General features: G+C 34.6%; 1 protein-coding gene across 3 annotated transcripts; it reads right to left on the reverse strand.

The window, feature by feature from the left end:
- Window positions 1-282: 282 nt before the first annotated feature.
- On the reverse strand, window positions 283-24,147 carry CD274 (CD274 molecule). 3 transcript variants are annotated; one of them, XM_012544069.3, is made up of 8 exons: window positions 23,813-24,144; window positions 21,211-21,338; window positions 19,402-19,585; window positions 17,326-17,661; window positions 7,861-8,142; window positions 4,954-5,061; window positions 2,811-2,883; window positions 283-1,368 (listed from the first exon to the last, which is right to left on the reverse strand). In XM_012544069.3, the coding sequence occupies exons 3-7, from the start codon at window positions 19,454-19,456 to the stop codon at window positions 2,843-2,845; spliced, it is 822 nt and encodes a 273-aa protein (XP_012399523.2). In that variant the 5' UTR covers window positions 19,457-19,585; window positions 21,211-21,338; window positions 23,813-24,144; the 3' UTR covers window positions 283-1,368; window positions 2,811-2,842. The 3 variants fall into 3 exon arrangements, with proteins under 3 accessions (XP_012399523.2, XP_031817925.1, XP_031817933.1); XM_031962065.1 differs by lacking the exon at window positions 21,211-21,338; XM_031962073.1 differs by lacking the exons at window positions 283-1,368; window positions 2,811-2,883 and having other exon boundaries at window positions 4,940-5,061; window positions 23,813-24,147.
- Between the last annotated feature and the right edge of the window lie 746 nt (window positions 24,148-24,893).

The following is a 24,893-nucleotide window of genomic DNA, read 5'->3' on the forward strand; positions in this document are numbered from 1 at the left end:
CTTCTGTATGTATACATATACATTAAAATATATCTAAAAATACTAAAAATATGGGGGCAGCTAGGTGTTGGAGTGGATAGAGTACCAGTCTTGAAGTCAGGACTACCTGAGTTCAAATCTGGTCTCAGACACTTAATACTTTCTAGCTGTATGACCCTGGACAAATCACTTAACCCCAATTGTCTCAGCAAAAAAACAAATACTAAAAATAAATATATAAAAGTTGGCATGGGGCAGCTAGATAGGACAGTGGATAGAGCAGTGGCTCTGGAGTCAGGAGCACCTGATTTCAAATCCGACCTCAAACATTTAACAGTAGCCATATGAACCTGGGCAAGTCATTTTAACCTTAATTCCCTTGGGGCAAAAAGAAAAGTTGGCAGTAGCAGAGGAGGAAGCTCTAATAGCTGAGGGGAATCAATAAAGATCTTAAAAGGTGGTTCTTGAGTGAGCTTTAAAGCTAGTTTGAGATTTTAAGAGGAAGAGTAAGGCTGTAGGTCTAAAATGTTAAAAATATACTAAACCTACAAGTTTTCCCACATCCTTCCCATTTTTGCTAACATCCTAAAGTAATACTTCCTTTTTGGATGTGAATCTTTCTTTCATTTAAATAGCAAATATAAACAAGGTGGAAAAAACTAATCACTCCATCCAATCATTCCCAATCATTCTTGGAATGAAAGTATTGAAGACCATATTCACATGACAAAAACTCTCCCCCAAATTCAAATACACAGTAACATTTTCTACTTCAATAAGGCCATGTAACCAGGTTTCTCAGACAAATTAAGGTTTGACAAAAACACATTCTCCTTAAGTGCATAACCCAGAGCCTAAGTTCATTTGCCCTATGACTCTCCTCATTGATGGAGATTCCTAATGATCTTTCTTCATCAGTAAATGAGTTTGAGCTTTGGCTTATAGGTGCCAAGAAGCTGATCAGGTAACAGAAGGAATAATACAGAGCAATGAACAACTCCAAAGTCAGAGACTTTCTTAGGAACAAACAATAAATTTGTGTAAACTATGACTGGAAGCATCAACAGTCAAAGATACTACAGCATCTTTTATCAGCCTGTTTCCTCAAAGCAGGCTGGAACTATTTCTTGAGTATCATCTCAAAAGAGATTCAACTATCCTCTGAAGCAGACGGGGGTTTTCTCCCATTCATTTTCTATTTCTTTCTTCTCTCTTTTTTTTCCCCATCACACCTCTTCCCTTATTTTCTTCCCAGGCCTTGAGGTGTTTGGAGCACATTTCATTGATACTGCTAAGCACTGAGGGAATTCCAAAGCGGGAGGACTGAGAATGCCAGAAACTTAAATCAGAAGCTGAGATGCTAGGTTCGTGACTTCCCAGTATTTGTATCTGCAGAGGAATAGACAAAAATGATTGGGAATAGGCGTATACATTAATTTCTTAGTCTCAAAAAATTCTTTGCTTTTAAAAATACATTAAAATAATAATTTACATTTCCATAACACTTTAAAGCTTACAAATTTCTCCTACCCCCACAAATTAGAACAAGTAATAGCTTCATTTTTACAGATGAGGAAATTAAGTCATAGAAGTACCCTGTTTTGTCCCATTTCACAGAGTTTTTAAGAAGCAGAATTGAAATTCAATGCTCATGAATTCAGTTCCATTCAGTATTTTTTTTCCTATCTCCCACATCATCCAACATGGTATCTGTCCACATTCCTTTGCAGGTGTAAATGGCATAATGAAACTATTAGCACTTACTGTGTTCACCCACAAAAAAACAATGAATGTCAGAACTAAGATAACCATTTAATCTAAACTTGTTTGGACTGGATTTTACTAGTTTAAACTTGAGTGCAGAAGGTTAGTTTTTGGAATAGCATTTCTAAATAAATCAAACTATCAATCAATCAATTCCCAAGCATTTAATAAGGGCCTAATATGTTCTAGATACAGTTTTAGCCATGTGTCCTACAAACATAAAAGAAATAACTCCTGTCTTTGAGGATCTTGCATTCTATCTTAGGGTCAAGACTTTTTTTTAAATAAGTGAAGATATGATATATACACAATAAATAGTGATTCTTTTTTGAGGGATGCACTAACAATTTAGGCAATTAAGAATGGTCTATTGAAGGGAGTTTCACTGAAGATGAGCCTTGAAGAGCAAGGCTTCTAGGTGTTCTAAGAGGCAGAGATCAGGAAGAAAAACTTTTTAACTTGTGACAAGGCACAGAGTAAAGAGAGAGACATGGTAGTTCTGTACATATAGCCACACTTCTTTCTTAGGTTGTTCAAATGAGTAGTTTTCCCTTTCTTTATAGACGGATACATTCCAGGAGGAAAAGAAATATCCTTCTATTCCAGAGCTCCAACTTGCTTTTTGAGATACTGAAATTGAGGCAAGGGGATTTCTGCTACAGATTGTTGGAACAAAACATCAGAATAACTAAGGTTTAATGGTGAGAATCCCTTCTTCTTCCTCCATTCCAATATCCTTCCTTTAATTCTCCAATTAAAGAATCACTTTTTCTTTCTCATACTGTGTGAGAGGTGGAAAGAGGTGGTTCCTTAAGGGTCAGTAAATTTTGAATTATGTATATATTCTCTCATTGTTTATTGAAATTGGGAAAATCTTCTCTATATTTCCTAACTTTTCCCAGCCAAATGCAAAAGGGAAAATCTTGGTTGACAGAAGTGTCTGGTTTTTATTGTTGCCATCTTTGCTGTTATCATCATCATCATAAATCATTATGAATCATCTGGGTTTTATAGGGTTTTTTGGCCATCATTCTTTCCCAATCTATTGATAATTCAATTATACTTACCATATTGGAGTTCACTGTCTGGAAAGCTGTTGTTATGTGGAAAGGTAATTTTTCTCTTTGGCTATCATTCTCACTTTAAAAAAATAAGCATTTTGGTTACTTTCTCCTCTGAAATGATATAGATACAAATCCTAGGCCGTAGCCTGGGTTTAGATTTCATATATCAAAAAAAAAATGTTTGGAAATGAGTTAGGGATGGGGAGGAAAAACAGTGTTCCTGAAGTCCTCTTCTTTCCAAGCTTTCACAAGTTGCTTAAGTGGTAGCTATATTTGTCATCTTAAGTAAATGCTGTGGATTTTCTTAAGGGGCACTTTTAAGTATATAACTCTATTTTCCACCCAGCATCATGTTCTGGAATATTGAATGACATAGTTATATTCCTTCCAAAAGTACTTTGAAAATTAAAAACTTCACAAGTACTGGCTCTAATTATGGACATATATGTAAATCTAGACAGTTACAACATCTCCTAGGTCTTTGTCCAGATTTTCCTTTGTGTAGTAATTTGATGGGAAACCTGATGACACCCAGTATGAAAATATTTGATTTTCTTCCTTTCTCTTCTGCCATATTGTTTAGGGCCAAAGGGGAAGATGGGGGAATTTCTCACAAAACCACAAAAATTTCTTCTCATTTTCTACTTCCCTATAGTTGTGTCTAGATCATTTTATATACACATTGCCATCTCACTTTTGAGAGTACTGGGGAAAAATCTGTTCTACAACTTATCCTCTGAACAAGAAAAATAATCTACCTGTACTCATTTACTGAATTCAAGCTATACAAATTAGGAACAATAAAACTGAACACTCAGGTAAACACTCAAGTAAAAATTTAATACCACCTCTGGCCCTCTCCAGGAAAAAAGTATAATCATTTAGAATAAATTATTTAAATTGTGAAATTAGTGAACTGTGAAATTAGTCATATTGTTCTATGTTGCCCAAAAAACTCAACAAGAAGATCCATCTTATAAACAAAATTTAGAAATCAAATCTGGAAATCAATCAGCATTTTACTCGTCCTTTATATATCTGTGCAATGTTATGGATTGACAAATTTTATATAATTTGGATTAGGCCTGGGCAAACTGAGAAGCTGGCAAAGTATCTCTTTCACAGTTCCTTTTTCAGATCTTATACACACATACTACTACAAATCTGCCTTCCATTCAATATCAAACTTGGATCCTACTTGATTCTAGCATAGAACAGTAGATTTGGAAGCAGATGACATGAATTTGAATTCTTTCTCTGCTATTTACTTCCAAGGTGACTTAGGTCAAGTAACTATCTCAATGGGTCTCAGTTGCCTTTTCTACAAATGAGGAGGTTGGACTAGATGACCAGATATAAGCCCTGTGGATACTATTGAACAGTTAAACACTCTCATGATATTCTACTCAAAATTTGTTTCACTATATACTCTTGTACAATTGAAATTCACCTGTTCTGTATCTTTTCAGGACCCATATTATCAACCAGCTAATCTTTTTCTACTAATAGGATTTAATATACTAATGGGCAAAGGACTACAAGATGTCTGCATTTAAACTGAGATCTTTGAAGAGAAATGGTTTTTCCTCCTTTCATTATTAGTAAAGTTAATGGGAAGAATTCTAAGCAAGGAACAAAACAAGTTGATAGGAATAATAATGTTCTAGGAATGTTATGTGCTGAAAGCAATGTTGGCATTGGAATTGTTAGTCCTGGGCTCACCTTCCACCTTTGTTACTTATTACCTTACCCAATTTACCTTTATTTGAATTAAAGGCTTTGGACTAGATTAACATCAAGAGTCTCTTCTATGAAATACTGGACACATTTTGTTTCTAAAAATCACACCTATTCTACATATACTAAGATTTAGCTTTGTATGTAGCAAATGTGCCACACTGCCTTGAATTGTAAGCTATCAGAAGGCAGGGATTATATATGTCTGCTTATTAGAATTATCATATACTACACAAGCTGCTATTCAATAACTTTCATTCTCTCATGCAGTGGCTCTGAAAAAATTAAATGAGCAAAACTTGGTAAAATCAGAGTGAGAGGAATGAACAAGGACCCAAAGAAACAAAGCCACACAAAGAAAAGTAAAAGGTGGGAGGGGATAAGGTAAATTAAATTTAAAATGTAATACCATGTTTTTTTCTAAAGCTCTGAAGCATCAGAATCAATCCAAGGAAAATGACAGCTCCTAAAGTCCCAAAGTAAGTTCTTGAGGCTGTCTTAGTTGATGCATAATTGTCTGAAAATCAATTAAAAAAAAAAAAGTAAGATAAGTTATCATAGCATCTCAGATTTGGAAAGCATGTTAGGAGCCATTGAATCCAATCTGCACCAGAAGGAGAACCTGCTCTACAACTTATTTCCAGGTAATTATCTATTTCTTTGACTGAAGTCTCCAGTGAGCATGAACCACCACTTCTGGGAGGTGCTTTTGGGCATCTCTAATTGTTAGGATGTTTTCCTTCTATTAAACATAAATGATCCTCTGCAAATTTTACCCACTGCTTTTAATTCCACCCTCTAGGACTAAGCAAAAACAATTTTATTGCCTCTTGAATATAATAACCCCTCACCCCCTTCTCTCTTGATCAAATCTCTTCTTCAAGTTAAATATCCCCAATTTTTTCAATGGATCCTCATATGTTAAAGCCCTTAACATCTTAGCCATCCTCCATTCTCTTCTGGACATTTCAAATGTAGGAACTAAAAAATGAATATAGTACTACAATTATTTAAGAAAGGATCATGAAAATAATTATTGTTTAAAGTCATTTTAATATTCCGTAGGTGGGAAAAGTAGCTTTAATTGTAAAATCCCCTTAATAAATGGCTATGTTTTTTATTCAATTTCAGAAGCAACAATTAAATGCCTATTGTATGTAAGGCTCTGGGGATACAAAAACAAATAATGAGACAATCTCTATCTTTATGAAATTAAAATTTTAATAAGATACATGTGTTCCAACAAGTTTGATAGATGATAGTGTGATAAGGACAAAGCGAAGCTACAAAGTGCTCTAGAAAATGGGAGGTAGAGTGCATGAAAGGAAATAATGAAAAATAAAGATTAAAACTTAGGTTGGAATCATACATGGATATCATTAAATGCATGGGTAAGGGGATTAATTTTTATCCTACAGTACAAAGAAGTTGCTCAAAATTTTATGAACCGTGGTGTTAACATTTTCTTAATGTAGGCACTGGAAAATGTGATAGCACAATGCTAAAGATATCCCACATGTTATTTCCCTTTGTTAGATTGTAACCATGTTGAGGGCAGGGACTGTTTTACTTTTATCTCTGGATCCCAGCAACTAGCATAGCCTCTGGCATATAGTTGGTGCTTAATAAATGTTTGCTAACTGATTAAGTAATTGATTTCTGTGACATATAGTAAGTTGTCTATTGTTGAGTTCTCTGTCCTGTTCATTGCAACAAATTCAATATGTAGTGCTCTTTTTCCTAAGTCACAGAAGGCTGGGGTCATCCCTCACATTATCAGTATCTGGCAACCCTTCACTTCTTCCTGGAATGCCATATCAGAGAAGGTGGGAATAATAATTGAATAAGGAAACATTGCAGAGATCAAGTTAATTGTCCATTGAGCAAGAGAAACAGATTGAATACCCATTCATACTACTTCTATGATGTAGGTGCCCTTGGTATATGAATATATATTACTCTATGGTATATGAAATATCACAGTTGGCCCTGGAGTATTCACCAACAAAAAATTACATTTGGTCCAAGGGCTGATAGGGCAATGGTCCTGGCAGGGGATCACCAAGGAATGAATTGAAGGCATGAAATTTTATAAGCCTTTTTCAACACAGGAATTGATGGGAAGTATAGTTCTCCCATCTGAAAGGAAGGACTGAATAATGATGGAAAGTGAATGCAAGAGTGGGGAAGGAGGTTACACTTGAACAAGAAAGAATCAGAGGTTTTTCCAATGTCAAGAAAAGGTACTGCTACCACTTCCCCCATTCTTCAGTTCCTATTTCCAGCTTGGAAAAACATTTTCCCCCAACCTCCTTATTGATAATAAGACATTGAACTTTTTGTAGTAGATGAAGATTCTAATTCAGTATCAACACATCAGTTCACTGAATAACGTTCCGCATAGAGACTGAGCATTGTCACTCATGAAGATTTCAAGGGAGTGAAGTATCATAACACTTGGGTGGTATCAGCACAGAAAAAGCAAGATAAGGGAAATCATAGAAACTGCCTGAATCTGTCATAAACATAAAATTTGTAAAAATTTCCACAAACACTTCAAAAGGAAGAATAAAAGGTTTTAAAAATTGCCAGTTTTGGCTTTATCATGACAGAATCCCCTATACTAAACAAGTCATTATTCCTAAATCATAGCTGGCATTAATACAACACAGTGCTAAAATCACCACCTTAGAGACATCCAGTTCAAATTTCTCATTTTATAAATGAGGAAACTGAGGGCAGGGAGACAAATAACTTCTTATGGTTGCACAGAACCAGAGCTAGGATTCTAAATCAGGTTCTATGACTCGAAATTCAGGGCTTTTCCCACTCTACCCTCCTTACCATGTCATATTATTTAAACTTTTCTCCAGGCTTTCACTACACAATAGAAATGGGTGAGCTGCCATTTTATCTATTTCTGGAAATAATATTGCCTGGTATGCATATAGAAGTCATGATTTTTCAATTCACATTAACTCACTATAGACTTATTTATCACTCTATGGGGAAAAAAAAAAGGGGAAGTAGCCCATAAAATAGATTGTACAGAGAGTGTCATCTCCAGTCATCCCAATCTATATCTGGCCACTGGACCTAGATGCCTCTGGAGGGCAAAGTGAGGCAGGTAATCTTTCTCAGCCCTCCCTACTTAAATCCAATTCACTTGCATGTCACAGCATTACTTCTCTGATGTGATGGTCCTCTTCAAAAATGAAGGACAAACAACGAACTGAACAAAGCAATGAAAAGGGTATGGGATATGGGTGTTCACTCATGTTGGAAGATGTTGGGACACATTTTGAAGCATACATACCTGGGATGACAATCTGAGCTGAAATATTTTTTCCAGTATCCCTTTCCTGAAACAAGCATTGGAAAGATTCATTCACTGTGGCATTGACCCTGAGAGTGCTTGTAATGTTGAATAGCTTTTCCGTTCCAACTGAATATGTCACTGTAGCTTTGCTACTTAGATCCTGATCTCTACTTTTCCAGATGACTTCTGCTTTAGGATAACCTTCTGACTGACATGTGATTTCGTATTCAGAAGTGACTGGATCCATTTTAATCCTCTGGTTTATTTTGTTGTATGGGGCTAAGGAATGAACAAAGTTAAAGAAAAATCAGCATTTCCATTCAATAGAATATAAGCCATTCTTTTATTTTTGTCTTTAAATTTGTAGTGCCTGGCATATAATAAGCAGGTGCTTTATTATCCTGTTTTACTGATTAATTTGCACAGAACTAGATATGATTTCATGGAGTCGCCAAGCAAGAATAAGGGATGAACTGAATGGTCATTCTCTGGATCATTGGCATCCTCATGTAGGATACTATCTTTCTTGTCCCCCAAGGTGACTTTCTGGAAGGATGTAGTCTAGAGTCACATGGGATGTGCAAGTATCTATGGGATATATTCTATGTCACTGAAATATTCTTAACGGTGATATCATAAATTCTTCTGAATATTGAGTATTGCATTATTTTATTTTAAAAATCATTAAATTGACTATACTTCTAAAGGAAGCTAGTTTCATAAGTTTTAGACCCAGAGACTTCAGGTTGGATAGGTAGATTCTAGATTTGACTTGAAAAACTTTCCAATAATTAAAGCTAGTCAAAAGTGGGAGAATAACAATTAGCATTTTATAGCACTTTAGCATTTGCTAAAGACTTTACATATATCATTTATCTAGTCTTCACAACAATAATAGATACTATTATTCCTCCCTTTTTAAAGATGAGAAAAATGAAGCTGACAAAAAGTAAAGTGATTGGTTCAAAGTTACATAGCTAATAAATATCTGAGATAGAATTTGAATTTAGATCTTCTTGACTCCAAGCCCAGGTGCTGCACCCATGGCATCACTTAGCTGCCTCTTTTGGCTGATCCTCCTTTAAGAAATAGTGGGTTACCTCTAACTGGCGGCCTTCAAGGGAAGACTAGCCCTATATCTAATGTGTTGTAGGGACAGAATTAAAGAATTTGAGATTTTGAAGAGATTTAAGAGTCTACTTAGTTGAATCCATAAATGAAAAGAATTTACATTATATCATAGAGCAGAACCTCTTAAACTTTTCCCACTCAAAACCTCTTTTTGTCTGAGAAATTTTTATATAATCCTGGGTATATAGGTATGTAAAATAGGTATGCAAATCAAATATTTACCCATAATAAATCATAATTTAGCAATCCCTATATTCAGTTACAGTTTAAAAAGCTTCACTATTGAGCATAATTGGTCATCTAGACAAAATAAAAGAGATTTATTGAGTATGGGTGGGAATAAATAACCAATGAATATCTTCCAGTTCTGAGATTCTGCGACATTTTACTATGCAAGTTGAATGATTGACTTCTATAAAGCATTTTTAGATTTTTTTTTGCTTTCATTCTTAGACTTCTAGCATCCCTGATTTCATACGTGACTTTCCTCTCTACCAACACAAATGGAAGTCAACCAAATTTTTAAAAAAATTGAGAAGAAAACCCTTCTGATGATGACCCTTTCTATATTTAATGAGACCTACTGTCATATGACAGATATTCCGTCTAGCATTATGTCCCTGGGTTTTTATTTAAGTTCATCCCAAGTTGGTAAGGCCCAACAAAGTTTACATTCCATAGGCATAGCTCACAAAAGGAAGTCCAGGGCCATTTCCACACCAAAGTAGGGCACTGAAGTAGGTCTTTAGTGCAAATTTCCTAATCTCTAATATTTATTTCTGTCTTCATATAACTAGTTTAACCACAAAGGGTCAATTAGAGAAGACTAAATCCTCATTCCGTTCAAATGTTATGGTGTAAAATCCCAGTGAAGACAGCATAGAGTAGAAATGTTCTGTGAAGTGAGGTGAAGCCTGGATCTAAGAAAGAAAATATAAATCCTTTCTCATCAGATCCTGAAATGTTTCTAGGCATAGAATCCAAGGTTCCAATGAAAGAAAGTACAGATAAAGACTTAACTTGTGATCTCATGAATAAAAAGACATAGCATAGCATAGAGATGTGCTGGAAGATATATAAGCAACCAATGAAATATGTGAGAACAAAGGTCAAAGTACATGAATAGAAAATTATCAAAAATAATGATAAATTATTAATAATCATATTAAAGAACAATTCAAATCACTTATAATAGACATGCAAATTACAACAATCCTGAGGTTTTATCTAATACCTAGAAAATGGGTGAAGGATAAGAGTAAGCAATTTAGAAGAGTTGTAGAAACACAGGCCCACTAATACCCTGTAATTGAGCTATGAATTGGTCCAACAATTCTGGAAAGTAATTTAGAATTATGCAGAAATTCCATTGTTAAGCCAATGCCCCAAGAAAGTTAGTAATAAAAAAGAAAGACCCTACCTATATAACAAAAAAAAGTACTTTCTTTAGTTCCAAGAAATTGGAATCAAAGTAGATACCCACAGATTGCTAAATAAATATATGAAAGTAATGGTATTTTACTATATAGTAGGAAATTATGAATATAATGAAAATAGGAAAGCATGGAAAACTGGTATGAACTAATGCAAAAAGTAGAACCAAGGCAATAGTATATATATTGTCCACAAACATGTAACAATAGACATAACAATTTTAAATGGAAACAACAAAACAGAAATATAGGGTGGAATATATCAGGGATAGGAAACCTGTTTTTTTGCCAAGGGCCATTTGGATATTTATAACATCATTTGTGAGTCATACATAATTATCAATTTAAAGAACTCAAGCAGTAGGAGGTTGTAATTAACCTGCAGTTGCTTTGGCAGAGCTAGACCAAATGATTTCATGGGCTGGACATTCCCCACTTGTGGACTAGATGGATATTTGTGTACTTTCCTACTCTCACATTCCTGTGATTCCTACATTGATAAATCAACATTATTATGTAAATGTTTTCTGTGTACCACAGCACTGAATTAACAATATTGATTTATGAATACAAAGAAGAACTGTCCAAAGTCTCTTTTTAATAAGCAACTTTGGATATAATCCAGAAGCAACCAAATCTTGGGTAAAATATTAGAGATTTGTAGAATTTAGAACTTGAAAAGGGTCTTAGAACGCCTTAAATCTATCACACTTCAAAGAAGGAGAGTGATTTGTCTATGCTCATATTAATAGTAATTAGCATTCAAGATTCCAATCCTTGTCTTTTGACCTCAAATCCAGTGGTCTTTCCATGATACTATCCTGTGGGTGTATGTTGGCTGAGTCTGGCTTTTAAACCACACACTTACACAGAAAAGCATATTCATAGTTATGGCATCATCATCACCCAAGATAATCAGTCTCAGTTGTGTTGTTTAAAAGTATTTTTGGGTGTTTGGTCGAGCCAGTCACTTCCTGTCTCTAGTTCTCAATTTTCGCTGTATCAGTGATCTATAAAATCACACCCAGCTCTAAATGTTATGAAAATAAGCTTCATTCTTTTACAAAATCTAACTCTTTGGGGAGGGAATACTTCTTTAATTACCAAGTAATAATTCACTTTATTATTCAGGGTAATTTACTTTATTCAGAGTAATAAAGCAATAATTAACTCTTTGAAGGCAAATATGTCTCATGTGCCATCCTAAAATATTCCTCCACTAGAAGTCCAGTTATTAAGAATAATTATGCCCACAGTTTACTATAAATAACTTGCTTTTCTATGTCACTTCAGGATTTGTAAGACATTTACCTCATCACAACCCTGTGGTAGTTCAGGTATTGCAATCATCATTTTAAAAATCAGGAAATTCAAATAGAGTGGTTAAGTGAGTAACCCATAGTCAAACAAAATCAGTTCTCCTAACTCTGTCACTTTCTACTGCTCTCAGGGTCAAATGTTTGAGGTAGGAAACAGGCAAAAAGAACTTGTACACAGCACCCAAAAAATTACCACAAACTGATTCAATACAGAACTACATTGTGAGCAGTTTCATTATCACTTTCAAGATTTCTCCTCTTGAAATTCCATCTAAGTAAAACTTCCCTTTATGAGTAAAGGTGTGTTACCAGGTATATGCAATGATGGGAAAAGAATATTGATTGTGTTTCTGTAAAAATCATTTGCATAATGTAGTGATAGCTCCACTTCATTGAGTGGTAATGCTGAATAAAGCATCCAAGCATGCAGAGCCTTCCAGAGGAGCATATTAGATACATGCTCATCCAATCCTGCCATTTCTCTGCTTAAAACCTCCCAGTTGTAAAATTAGAATAATACTTCCTTCTTGTGAGGATCAAATGAAAGAAAAATTATAAAGCACTTACTATGTGCCTGGTACATAGTATTATTATTATCTCAGTGAATAAAGTTTTAATTCCTTAACCTAATATAAAACCACAACTATATGGCCTTTTCAAATTTATCTTATACTGCTCTTGGTTAAAAAACAAAATGAAACAAGAACAAACAAAATCCCTACATTAATAGATACAGGCTGGAGGCATTGGGACTAGAAAGTGCTTCATGTAAAAAGATAAGCTCTTCAGGATCTAGTAAATTGCAAGATCAGTTCAAGTTTGCAACGTAATAATAATATTATTTTAAATGATAAATATGATTTTATTTATTCATTTATTGAGCAAGTTTTTATGAAGTACCTACTAATTTGTGCCAGGAACTGTATTGGAGACTAGATTTCAAAGACAAAAATAAAAGTCCCAGGTCCCTAAAAGTTTGGAAGGAAGCCAACATTTGTGCAGATACATGCTGGAATGCAAAGTTCATGGAACACATATACCAGTATGCCTAATGTATACACACACAATCTCAGGTTGGTAGTAATTACTCAAAAGGAATATTGGCAAACTAGAAACTTGAGATGCGATATCTTCTATACGTAGTCAAACTAAGTCAACAAGCATTTATTAAGCACCTATTGTGTGCCACTTCCCTCTAACAATGTAGATCATAACCTATGTTCCTCTGATGAGCCTCCTGACTCCCACAAGTAAATTGCATGATTCCTTTTGTTATTGTTGTTTAATCTCAACTTCCCAGGTAATTCTTTAAGATAATAAGTTGCAGAATATAAACTAATTTGCTTTGGTAGAGGGATTTCCTCACCAGAATTTCCCTAAGCAATGAAAATTCCCATCTAAAAAAAGTGACAGTTTGGAGGATGGTCTGAAAATGATGATAAGTACAGCAAAAAGATCTGTAACCACATCAAAGAAGGAGTGGTAGAAGGAAGCAAATATATTTAGTCTAGACAAGAAAAAAATGAGGAGGGATATGATAATCATCTTCAAATACGTCAAGTGGAAAAGATTAGATTTATTTAGCTTGGCTTTAGAAGCACAGATAATTACAATAGGTAGAATTTGCAAAGAGGCAGATTTTCCTTCAACATAAGGAAAAGCTTCTTAATAATTATAAATTACCTTCAATATGGAAATAGGTAATTGTGTGGGGAGAAGACTCTTTGACAAATGAAGACAAGTCTTCAAGTGGAAACTGGTCATTACTTATTAGAGTTGTAGCAAGCAAGGTTCATCAATTAATAAACAAATATTATAGTTGTTACTGATATTAATGATTTGAAAAAGGATTAGATGAGATTGTCTAAAAGGAACTTTGCAATAATTAATTCTATGATGATTCAATGAATTCCTTACATTGAAAATTATTCATCTTCCACACTTATGTTGCTCATCTTTCCTTGTCTCCACTATACCATTTTCATCACTGCAAATATGAACTAAATTGTCAGTCCATGGTAAAACAACAGTCCCACTGTGTTATTTTGAATTTTGCTTGGGCTACACTTGTTTTCAAACTTTTCAAGTAAAAGGGCATTTTTTGAATTTCAAAAAGTTGTATGTGCCATCAGATGAAGGTTATTTTATTAGAGCTGAGCAAGGACCAAAATGAAAATTCTTGATGGGCATATGGATTCACAAATCTGTTGCAATAACTTGAATACTGGCCATATTAGTCAGAACCTCAGAAAGTCTCTAGTCCAACCCCTTCCTGAATGAGAATCCCCTCTGATCTAGCCAACAGGTAATCATCCAGACTTTTCTTGAATTTGTCCATTGAAGGAAGCCCTTTTGTTTCTCCTGAGGCACTGTTGTTGTTATTAATTTGTTTCAATCATGTCTAACTCTTTGTAACGCCCATATGGGGTTTTCTTGGCAAAGATACTGGAGTGGTTTGTCATGTCTTTCTCCAGATGAAGAAATGCCTTCCCCCATTCATGAAAAGGTAATGATAAAGGAGGAAGCTCACAAAATCACTTACGGAAGTGATTAATCTTTTTTTTTTTTTTTTTTTCTGCTTCCCTTAGGTTAAACTCATAGGATCATAGATTTAAAATTGGAAGGATTGCAAAGGTCCTATTAGATGTGGGATGTGAGACCTAAAGAGTTTAAGTGACTATCCTGAGGTCATACAGGTAATATGTAGCAATGCTAAGAATTAAGCTCATGTCCAGTGATCACAGCACTATGACAGGATGATATATCAAGAGAAAAGAGAAATAAAGGTATCTAACTTATGGGGGACCAACCAAAAAGTAGCTATATATACAGAGTAAGTAATTTGTCAATATATTGGATAAATACCATTTCTTTTTCTCCCCATCAGGCAATAAAGACCTATTCTGAACTGAATCTCCCTCAGTCATCTCTTCTTCTCACCTTTTAATTTAGTATTATTGCCAAATATTCACATACACATAGAAAATACTTTAAAAGTTCCTAACTATTCCCACTGAAAATTCTGGGGCACCTAGTACAATGTTGATTACATGTAAAAGTGAGGCTAAAGCTAATGAGATGAATTTTATGTGGTCAAATATGAAACCCTATACTTGCTCAATTAAAACTTTAAAAAATGTATTGAAATACAATTTTAGCTTATCTGTTATCTACCACGTCCAAAATTTCTTTAAAGAATAGCATGGCCATTAATAAGTCCCTTATAATTAATGTTGAAACTGTCCCATCATAGGTCAAGTAAATCCACCAGTTAGCTGTGTCAATTCATGAACATAAGGTCAATGACCTGGCTCATAATGATATGAAAAGGATTCACTTCCACTTACCCTAGGATCATTTTATTTTAGGAACTGGGTTTTTGGGGAATCCCATCCTTTTATTTTTATTTCAAAATCTCCCTATTCTTGAATTGTTGTTTGCTATTATTCAGTTGTTTTTGACTCTTTAAGACCTCCTTTGAGGTTTTTTTTGGTAAATATACTACAGTTGCTTGCCATTTCCTTCTCCAATTCATTTTACATTTGAAAAGCTGGGGCAAAGTTGGTTTAAGTGACTTATCTAAAGTCACACAGCTAGTAAGCATCTGAGATCAGATTTAAATTCAAGAAGATGAGTCTTCCTGATATTAGGGCTTGCACTCTATCCACTGTTTTACCTCTTGAATTACATATTTTCAAATCAATGATATAAGGAAGTTGGTGTATATAGCTTGATGAATGGGGGGAAAAGACATCTGTGTTCAAATGTTTAAAAGGCCATCACATATAAGAGAATAATTGTTTCTTAGAAGTAAGAGGAGGATTAGGAAGCAGATTTTAGCTCAACTAAATATCTTTCTAGTAATTGAAATTGTTCAACAATGAAAAAGGTAGTTCTGGGAGTAGTTAGATTTCTATTATTGACATTGGAATCTCTGAGATGTGGAAAATGCAGTGAATTTTAAGTCAGTCAATCAATCAATAAGAATTTGTACTATTAAGTACCAAAATACTAAGACAAAAATAAAACCAGCCTTACCCTAAAGGAACTTACATTGTCTGGTAAGGAGCAGGAAAAAAACCAGTAAAAATACAGGATATGCAAAAGATAAGTAAGTGTAAAGTAATTTTAAGAAGGAAAAAGTGCTAATAACTGGAAAGGTCTTATATAGGAGATAATGTCTGAACTTTGAAGGAAACTAAGGATTCCATAAGGCAGAGACAAATTACATATGTAATTATGTACCAGGCACTGTGCTACAAAAATAAACATTGTGATACAAAACAGAAATTAAATAGTTCCTGCCATGAAGAACAAATCAGGAAACATGAGTTCAAATCTTAGCTTCATTAGACATAATAAGGTCCATGACACAAAAAATGTCAAGAACCCCTGCTCTAAAGACATGGCATTCCTAGAAACCCTTTCTAATAGTGACTGCTCTCTCATTTTCTTTGTCCCACAAGTCAAAAAAAATGAAGAATCGGTTGTACTTTTTGTACTCCACTCTCACTTTCAGGTAAAAGAAAAAAAGGAGGGAAGGGGAAAAAAAGAAGGAAAGAAGGAAGGAAAGGAAAAAAAGAAAGCATGAAGAAAGAAAATAAATATGTATTAAGTACCTGCTATGTGCCAGGTACTATGCTAAGCACTTTATAATCCCTCAACTATATGATTTTTTAATGTTTCCATTCCACTAATCCCCAGTTCTAGGCAATTCCCCCATCACCCACCTTATCTGATCTTACCCCAGTTTCTCAGGGTTACTGGAAAAAGTCACCAAATTATGCTGATTGGATTCACTATAAAGTCATAAGATCATAGAAAATAGAGCTAGAAAATACTTGTAAAATCATTTCATTTTACAGATGAAATGAATAACAGAATCCAAAAAATTAAGTGATTTTCCCAGAACTTTACAGCAACTAAACATCAGAACTAATATTTGAATTCAGGCTTCTTGTTACAATTTCCTCCCTTATTCTTCAAGTTGTTTCTTGATCCAATATCCTTCTACTTCCTTAAGGGTCCTGTTTCATTAATTATCCCTCTTCTCTGATGTACCTTCTCCATTTCCTCTAACTACTTTTCCCATTTATAAGCATTATCAAGTCTCCTTTGTCCTGAGATATTCTGGAGCCAGTTTAAGTTCTGAAATGTAACCAATCACTTTCTTGATTATCTAGACAAGAAAGTAACAGAGAAAAAAAATGTTAATGTAGTTTAAACTTTGAACTGTATTTTGTATTTCCAAAGAGCTAGTCATTAAACTTTTACCAGCATACCCCTGTGTTCCATCCCCCCAAAAAAACTTTGCTTGAACCAGCTTCCATGCAGAGATACAGTTTTAATGCTCTTCTTCTCTTTACTTGCAGAAAGAGTAACCTATCTTCATTGCCTGTATTTCATCAACAACTCACTTCCCAGTTCTTTGCAACCTGGTTTCCCTTCCTACCATCATTCTATTGAAATCATTCTAGCTGTATTTCAGTGTAGAAGTTAACTCTTATCATAGGATTTTTATGAGTGTTTTTTAGTGAAAATTTAAACTCTCTCTTCTTTTAACTATGAAGCATTCTCACCATTGACGGTTAAAGTAATCCACTTGTAATCAGCTCCCCCGTAACCAATAATACAGCGGTAAGCCCCAGCATCTTTTACTGTCACGTTGGTGATATGAAGAAGAGATTTTCCCTTGTATAGTTGGTCATTCAAATGCCTTAATCTTGAGTTGCTTTTTTGAATTTTGAGATCTTCTTCACCATCAACAAATTTCACAAGAAATTTTCCTTCCTTGTCCCAATAAACTGTAAGGGCATTGAGGTCTAATTTTTCTCCCACTGGAAAGGTGCATTCCATAGTCACATTGCTGCCATAATGTGTTTTATATTTCTCTTTGGGAACAGATACAGAAAAGGCTGGAGAGAGGAAAGGCAAGGAGGACAATTCAAACCATAGTCTTTAGAACATAAATATCTTTTTCAGAGTATACAGCAAATGTTATGTAGTATTTGCAATATGCTATAGAATAATCATAACTGACACCTCACAACTCATATTTCTTTATGACTACTTCAATTTAACAAACATTTAAGTGCTTATTACAAAATGTATTACAAAATACAAAGACAAAAATAAAACCATCCTTACCCTAAAGGAACTTACATTGTCTGCTAAGGGGCAGGGAAACAGTAAAAATACAATATATACAAAAGATAAGTAAGTGGAAAGTAATTTTAACAGGGAAAGAGTGCTAATACCTGGAAAGGTCTTATATGGGAGGTGATGTCTGAGCTTTGAAGGAAACTAAGGATTCCATAAGGCAGAGACAAATATGGAGAACATTTCATACATTGAAGACCATTCATATGTGTGAAATCAAGGAGGGAGGCAATAGAAGGTTAGCTATTCAGAACAGTTATGAGATCAGTTTGACTAGAGCAGAGTGTATGAAGGGAGGTCATGTGAAATTTTAATTAACCTTCAAACAGAGAGGGTATATAGGAACAAGATTGAAATAGAGGATATTTTAATAAATCTGTAAAAATATTTGATGCAACTACCACCATCCTCAATTTACAGATGAGAAGACTAAAGCTTAGCTGCACTTATACAATATCATACCATTAGTAACTATAGGAAATAAAAAGAACTCTTCAAATGATTTCTAAGAGTCTAATTCTTTAAAATGCATATTACATTCATACAGTTTTGCCACATCTCAAGGCCCTCTAGTGTACATCAATATTAAAATTATAAAACATCCCCTGTCCAAAAAAAGATTAATAATACTGTGCAAATATGAAATAGCATCATTTATTAAATGATGACTTGGTGCACATAAAATCATAGATGTTAGAATAAAAGAAGATCCTCTCCTCTAATCCCTTCTTTTTATAGATGAGGAAACTAAGACCTGGACTGGATAAATTACTTGCCCAAAACCACAGAGATAGAAGGTAGCAGAACTGAGATTGAAACTCCTTGGCCTTTGACTCCAAATCCAGCATTATTGCTACCATGCCAAGAAGTGGAGTCAGGAACAGAATGCAGGTTCCAATGGCATTGGGACAAGTCTCTCTGGGCTTTAATTTTCTCACCTGAATAATAAGAGAGTTAGACTAGATAGGTCTAGGATCCCTTTTAGATCAATGACATAAAATGATGCTTTTAGGTGCCAAATATAAGGCACCCACTATTGCATTACACTGCCTAACTACTAGTTTACTTCATAGAAACTTTCAATTCTGTTGTCTGATTCTGTGCATGTCACCAATTTGCCCTTTAAATTCCAACAGCTGTCATCTCAAATTCCTATTCAGTCTTCCATTAAGTTAACTGTATCATAGGATATTTTTAAAAAGGAAAAAGTGACCTTTGAAATAATCAAATCCCTTCATTTTTATTGTTATTATTATTATTTTCTGTCTGTTCTTTTACCTGAGCCTTTGAATCATAATGATGACTAAATGATCTCTGGGTTCTCTCCCCATGATTCTTGAAGGTCAAATTATAATTTTTCACTAACACTAAAATTCTTTCTTAGAATGTACTTTTCAGGGGAAAAAATCTTCAGAATTTTAATAATGATTCTTGTATATAACTCCCAAGTAAGATTTCTTGAGGATAGTGTTTAATGGAAAGATTTCACCACTTACCATTCAGAAGATGCCAGGAGAACATAAATGCAAGCACAAGCAAAATCCAAATCATCTTGTAACAATTTAATTATGGGACACACAAAAAGAATATTGTTTCAACCAACTAGAATTCCGTAACTACTTGGAGGATTACTTTGTATTTGTATTTCCAGTGCCTGAGTTGGTTGGTTGCTTTTTCTAGCTGAAACAAATATATCAATAAAATAAAGATTTCATCAGAAATTTGAAAAGGTCTAAAGGAGCATGAGATTTGATGCTGATTATTCCTTATCTCCATTGATACATTTGCTATTGTTAAATCATTTCGGTGGTATCCAACTGTGACCCTATTTAGAAATTTTTTTTAGCAAAGTGTCTGGTCAACCTTGGTACTTGGTTACTTGGTGGTCAACCTTCTTGTGACTGATTGTCTCTGCATTTAATTAAGTTGACACCCCTTAAACATCAGCTCCCACTGGGATTCTTTCTTCTCTTACCTGCAATATCCTTTGAGATGTTTAAAACTTTATCAGTCTTAAGTCTGCATCACTGATTACATCCCTACCCAGTTGTTTTTTTTAAATCTATATCCATAATTAAATGAGGACACCATTCATGGCCAGGGATTTTCAATTCAAAAATATTTATTAAATCCTTACTATGTGCAGGGCATAGGTATAGGTACTGAGATTTCAAAGATGAAAAAAGGATTTCCTCTATTAGGGTCTAAACTTTTTTTAAAAAAAAGTTTGATCACTGTATCTCAATAGAATTCATTTTCTTTGTAAAATTATGCATTTTATTTTATGCATTTGAAAATGCTATTCTACAAAAGGGCCTCTAAACTTCACAAACACTGACAAAAGGGGCATGACCACAAAAAAAAAAGATAAAGAAGCCCTCTTCTACATCATTGATAAGTGGCCACTCAGCCTCTGAGATCTCCATAAATGGCAGACCATCGGACAATTCAAATTTGGGGAAATTCATTCTTCCCCTGAGCTGAAATCTGCTTCTCCCTTTTCATAACTTCTCACTCAAAGTTTCATAAAATCTGTGAAATTATGTCATAATGCCTTTGATATGGTTATTTATGTTGACAGTGCAATATCATATTTCTTATATCACCTTAATTTTCAAATATATCCTTCCTCATCCTCAATTTAGCAAGTCAGAGGAAAATAAAGGAAAAAAATTTCAAACCAACCAAGACATTTACCATATCTGATATAATATTAGAAGCAGCTAATTTGCACATAGATAGAGTGCCAGATTCAGAAAGCCTGTGTTCATATATAGCCTCAGATTATTTACTAGCTATGTATCTCTGGGCATGTCACTTAACCCCCAATGAATATTATTTTCTAATTTGTAAAATGATGATAATAATAGCACTTATTGGGGCAGTTAGGTGGTGCAGGGGATATAACATCAGCTCTGAAGTCAGGAGGATCTGAGTTCAAATCTGGCCTCAGACACTTAGTATTTCCTATATGTGTGACCCTGGACAAGTCACTTAACCCCAATTGCCTCAGGAAAAAAAAAATTAACACTTATTTCCTAGGTTTGTTGTCAGAATAAAATATGTAAATCACATTGTAAACCTTTCCATGTTGTATAGTTATTAGCTATTATGATTATATACCCATTGTATTCCATCTCTGAAAAGAAGGGAGAGAGGGGCATTTTTTCAATTCTTCTCAAAGACAATTTTGATTTTTCTCTTTATGCTGTAAACTCAAACTCAGGTAGCCCTTGATAAAAAGACAGACTGTAACCTCTTTGAACACAGGAATCATATCTTATCTAAATTTTATAATCTCTTACCATGGCATACATAGTGCTTCACACTCCATTGAGATATAATTCAATAAATATTTAATAAACTTCTACTATGGGCCAGTGTCTTATATGAGAAGAAAAATAATATCCGCCTTAAAGGAGCTTCCATTTTCCTGGGAAAATATAGAATTTACACAAAAATATATAAGGTAATTTGAAGAGAAAAGGATTTTAAAAACTCAGGCATCAATGTATACTTGATGGAGGAGGTGGCATCCAAAATTAATCCTGAAGGAAATTCCAGTCATGGAAAAGAATTGTGAATGCTTGAGTGGGAGATAAAAAATTAAATATAAGAAACAACCAGTATTCTATTTTGTCTGGATCAATCAGTGAATCAACAAGGATTTTATTAAGCACCTTTATTAACCTTTATTAAGCACCTATGATGTGCTAGGCACTTTGATAAGCTCTGAGTTACAAAGAAAGATAAATACCTGTCCTACTGAATAGAAGCTCAGTCTAATAATGGAGTTAGGATACAGACAATTATATACAGACAAAAGATGTACAGGATACATTAAAAATATTCATCAGAGGGAAGGCACTAGTATTAAGAGGGTTAGAGAAAGGTTTCTTGAAGAAGATGAGATTTTAGCTGGAATTTGAACATAGAATGTGTAAAAGGGAGTAATATGAAACAAGGCTGAAAGCTGGAGAAGTCAGATTGTAGAGAGTCCCAAATGCCAGTCTGTAGAATTAATTATCTCTATTTTATTCCAAAGACATTATTAAAGCACTAAAGAGTTTTTTCCTTAAGAGTGACATGGTCAAAATGATATCTTAAAAATGTTTTGGCAGCTGTGTAAAGGAAGAACTAGACTGAGGGGACAGAATGGAAGCAAGGAAACCAAATAGGAGTTTGTAAAGAATATTGGAACCTGGGGCAGCTAGTTGGTGCAGTGGATAGAGTACCAACCCTGAAGTTAAGGAGGACCTGAGTTCAAATCTGGCCTCAGACATTTAATACTTCCTGGTTGTGTGACCTTGAGCAAGTCACTTAACAAACCCAATTGCCTCAGGAAAAAAAAATGTATTGGACTTGGAGGTAAGAGAGATCTAGATTTCAACTTGGTTCCTATACATCTAGCTATGAGATTTTGAACTTCAGGGGTTTTTTTAATCTGTAAAATGGAGTTAATAATCCATATATTACTTCTCAAGAAGCTGTGTTCAGAAGAGAGCTTGATAAGCCTTAAAGTTCATTAGAAAGATGCTTGTTGTTCAGTTATTTTCCAGTAGTATCTGACTCTTTATGAACTCCATTTGGGGTTTCCTTGGCAAAGATACTAGAGTGGTTTCCCATGTCCTTATCCAGCTCATTTTACAGATGAAGAAACTGAGACAAACAGGGTTAAGTGGCTTGCCCGGGGGTCACACTGCTAATAAGTGTCAGAAGTGTCAGGAAGATGAGTTTTCCTGATGATAGACTGGGCACACTATCTGTCACCTAGCTGCCCATGTAAAGATTAGCGACTGTTAAATATTGGTTAAATTTTTTTAATTGGCTTCTGTTTCCCCTTCCTTTGTCATAGATTCTATAACCTTCCTCAAAACTAAAAAGGAAGCAGTGTAGTGTAGTAGAAAGATGATTTATGTGTTAGGTGACTTGATGCTATCTCAGGTTCTTTCCAGCTCCGAGTCAATGTTGGTTTCCCATTTGGCATTGCCTGTCAACATTGCTAAAAATATTACTGAATGGTGACAGCTTTTGCCTATTCCTGGTTTGGTAACATGGCCAACCTATCTCTTTCCATTATGCCATGTGCACTGAATGATATAGAATGTTAAAGTTAAACAGAAACTTAGAGATCAGATAGTCTAATTTCATTCCACTGAGAAGGAATTTGAGACCTAGAAGGAGTTCAATAACATGCCCAAGAGCAGATACAGCATCCTGAAAAAAAAAATCATTACATTTGGAGTCAGAGGACAGGTCTCTGCTCGGCAAAATATTGCTTATGTAATATTGGACAAGTGACTTCATCTCAGAGTCTGAGTTTCCTCACCTGTAAAAAAGAGGGTTTCCAAGTCTCCTTTAAGCTCTCAATGTATGAGCCTCTGAAACACAGGTAGGGTTTAGATTTGGACATGACCTCAGAGATCAGCCAACCATTTCTTTTTATGATTGGGGAAAATAAGGCAAAGAAAGTAAATGACTTGCCCAAGATAACACTGCTAAAAAAGGTGATGGAGGGGAAGAGGCAAGAAGACCTATTCATTATTCTCTAGCTCAATAACAAAATGATCAGATTAACCCAGAGAGGTAAGCAGGTGACAAAATGATTACAAGGTTATTTAATTAACAGACTTAATTCTAGAATTATTGTAGAGAATGGTTTTTATTCAGAAAGAGCTTGTAATATGAAGTGTGAGCAAGAGCCAATGGAAATAAACTAAGGCTGGTGAGTTCTTGGGGTTCCAGAGAGCAAAAAGAATCTCTTTCCCGGGCTAGGATTAAGTCTGCTAATAAGAAAGATTTGGACTATATGATTTAGGACTGAAAGGGACTCTCAGGGGTCATATAGTCCAAATCTTTCCTTTTGTAGATGAGAAAGTTGAGACCCAGAAAAGCTTAATTACTTACCCACGTTCACTCAAATCTTGGCAGAGATGGGGACTTGAGCAAAGATCTTCTGGTGCCAATTCTGCTCCTCCTCTTAAGAAGAAAAGTAAACCGTTTGCTTTGCCTCACAAACCTGTAGGTGGTGGATGCTCTCTGTCGACACATAAATTACAGCTTCCTGCCCAGTTCCTCCCTGTCTTGTTTCTTTACACAGCCATATGCTGCTCTGAAGATTCTTTCTTTTTCTAGTCTCCTCCCACTAAAGAAGGACTCATCCATTGTTTGACAATAAAGTGGACTGGTTCCCTGAAATCTTTTGTTTCTTGTAATTCCCTAAAAAGACATTGCATTAATTCCAGTTTCACTTTCATTTCTCTGGAAATCATGAGTACTTAGGCTCAGAAACATATAAGTGCCTTATTTTTTAGCATGGAAACTGTTTTAAAGAAAGCTAATTTGCTTAGAGGTTTGGCTCACATGATTTGTTTGGAAGAGTCCTTAGAAATCAACACCTCCATCAAATTTTATGGATGAGAAAATTGAAGACCTCAGAGTTAATTAAGATTATAGGGATGAGAAAGGGTGTGCTAAGCAATAAATATTCAAATCTAGGTACTCTAACTACAATGTCTTATTTGCAAAAATTAAATTATAATGTATATATACTAACGTGATTGTACACATAAATGTATATGTATATATACATTTATGTGTATATATGAATATACACACATACATATATGCACACATATTTGTTGTGGTACACTCTGATTCTTTGTAACTCCATATGGAGTTTTCTTGGCAAAGTTATTGGAATGGTTTGACATTTTTTTCAGCTCATTTTACAGATGAAGAACTGACTCAAATGTGACCTACCTAGGGTCACACAGCTAGGAAGTGTCTGAGGCCAAATCTAAATTTAAAATGAATCTTCCTGACACTGGGCCCAGTACTCTTCCACTGTTAAATCTAACTGATATATGTGTGTATATGTATGTATATGTACATATATATGCATATATATACATATATGTACATATACACACAATTACAATATACAGATGAGCTATCTCCTCTCAGGCCATTTTACTACTATGGAATA

Source organism: Sarcophilus harrisii, chromosome 1, assembly GCF_902635505.1.
Source record: "Sarcophilus harrisii chromosome 1, mSarHar1.11, whole genome shotgun sequence".
NCBI classification, from domain to species: Eukaryota; Metazoa; Chordata; class Mammalia; order Dasyuromorphia; family Dasyuridae; genus Sarcophilus; species Sarcophilus harrisii.

Coding starts and splice junctions, on each gene's coding strand:
- CD274 (XM_031962065.1), bottom strand. CDS start 19,456: ATGATTTGGATTTTGCTTGTGCTTGCATTTATGTTCTCCTGGCATCTT. Junction 17,662..19,401: donor CTCCTGGCATCTTCTGAATG/GTAAGTGGTGAA, acceptor TCCTCTCTCCAG/CCTTTTCTGTATCTGTTCCC. Junction 2,884..4,953: donor GAGCTTTAGAAAAAAACATG/GTATTACATTTT, acceptor ATTTTTTTAAAG/TGAGAATGATAGCCAAAGAG.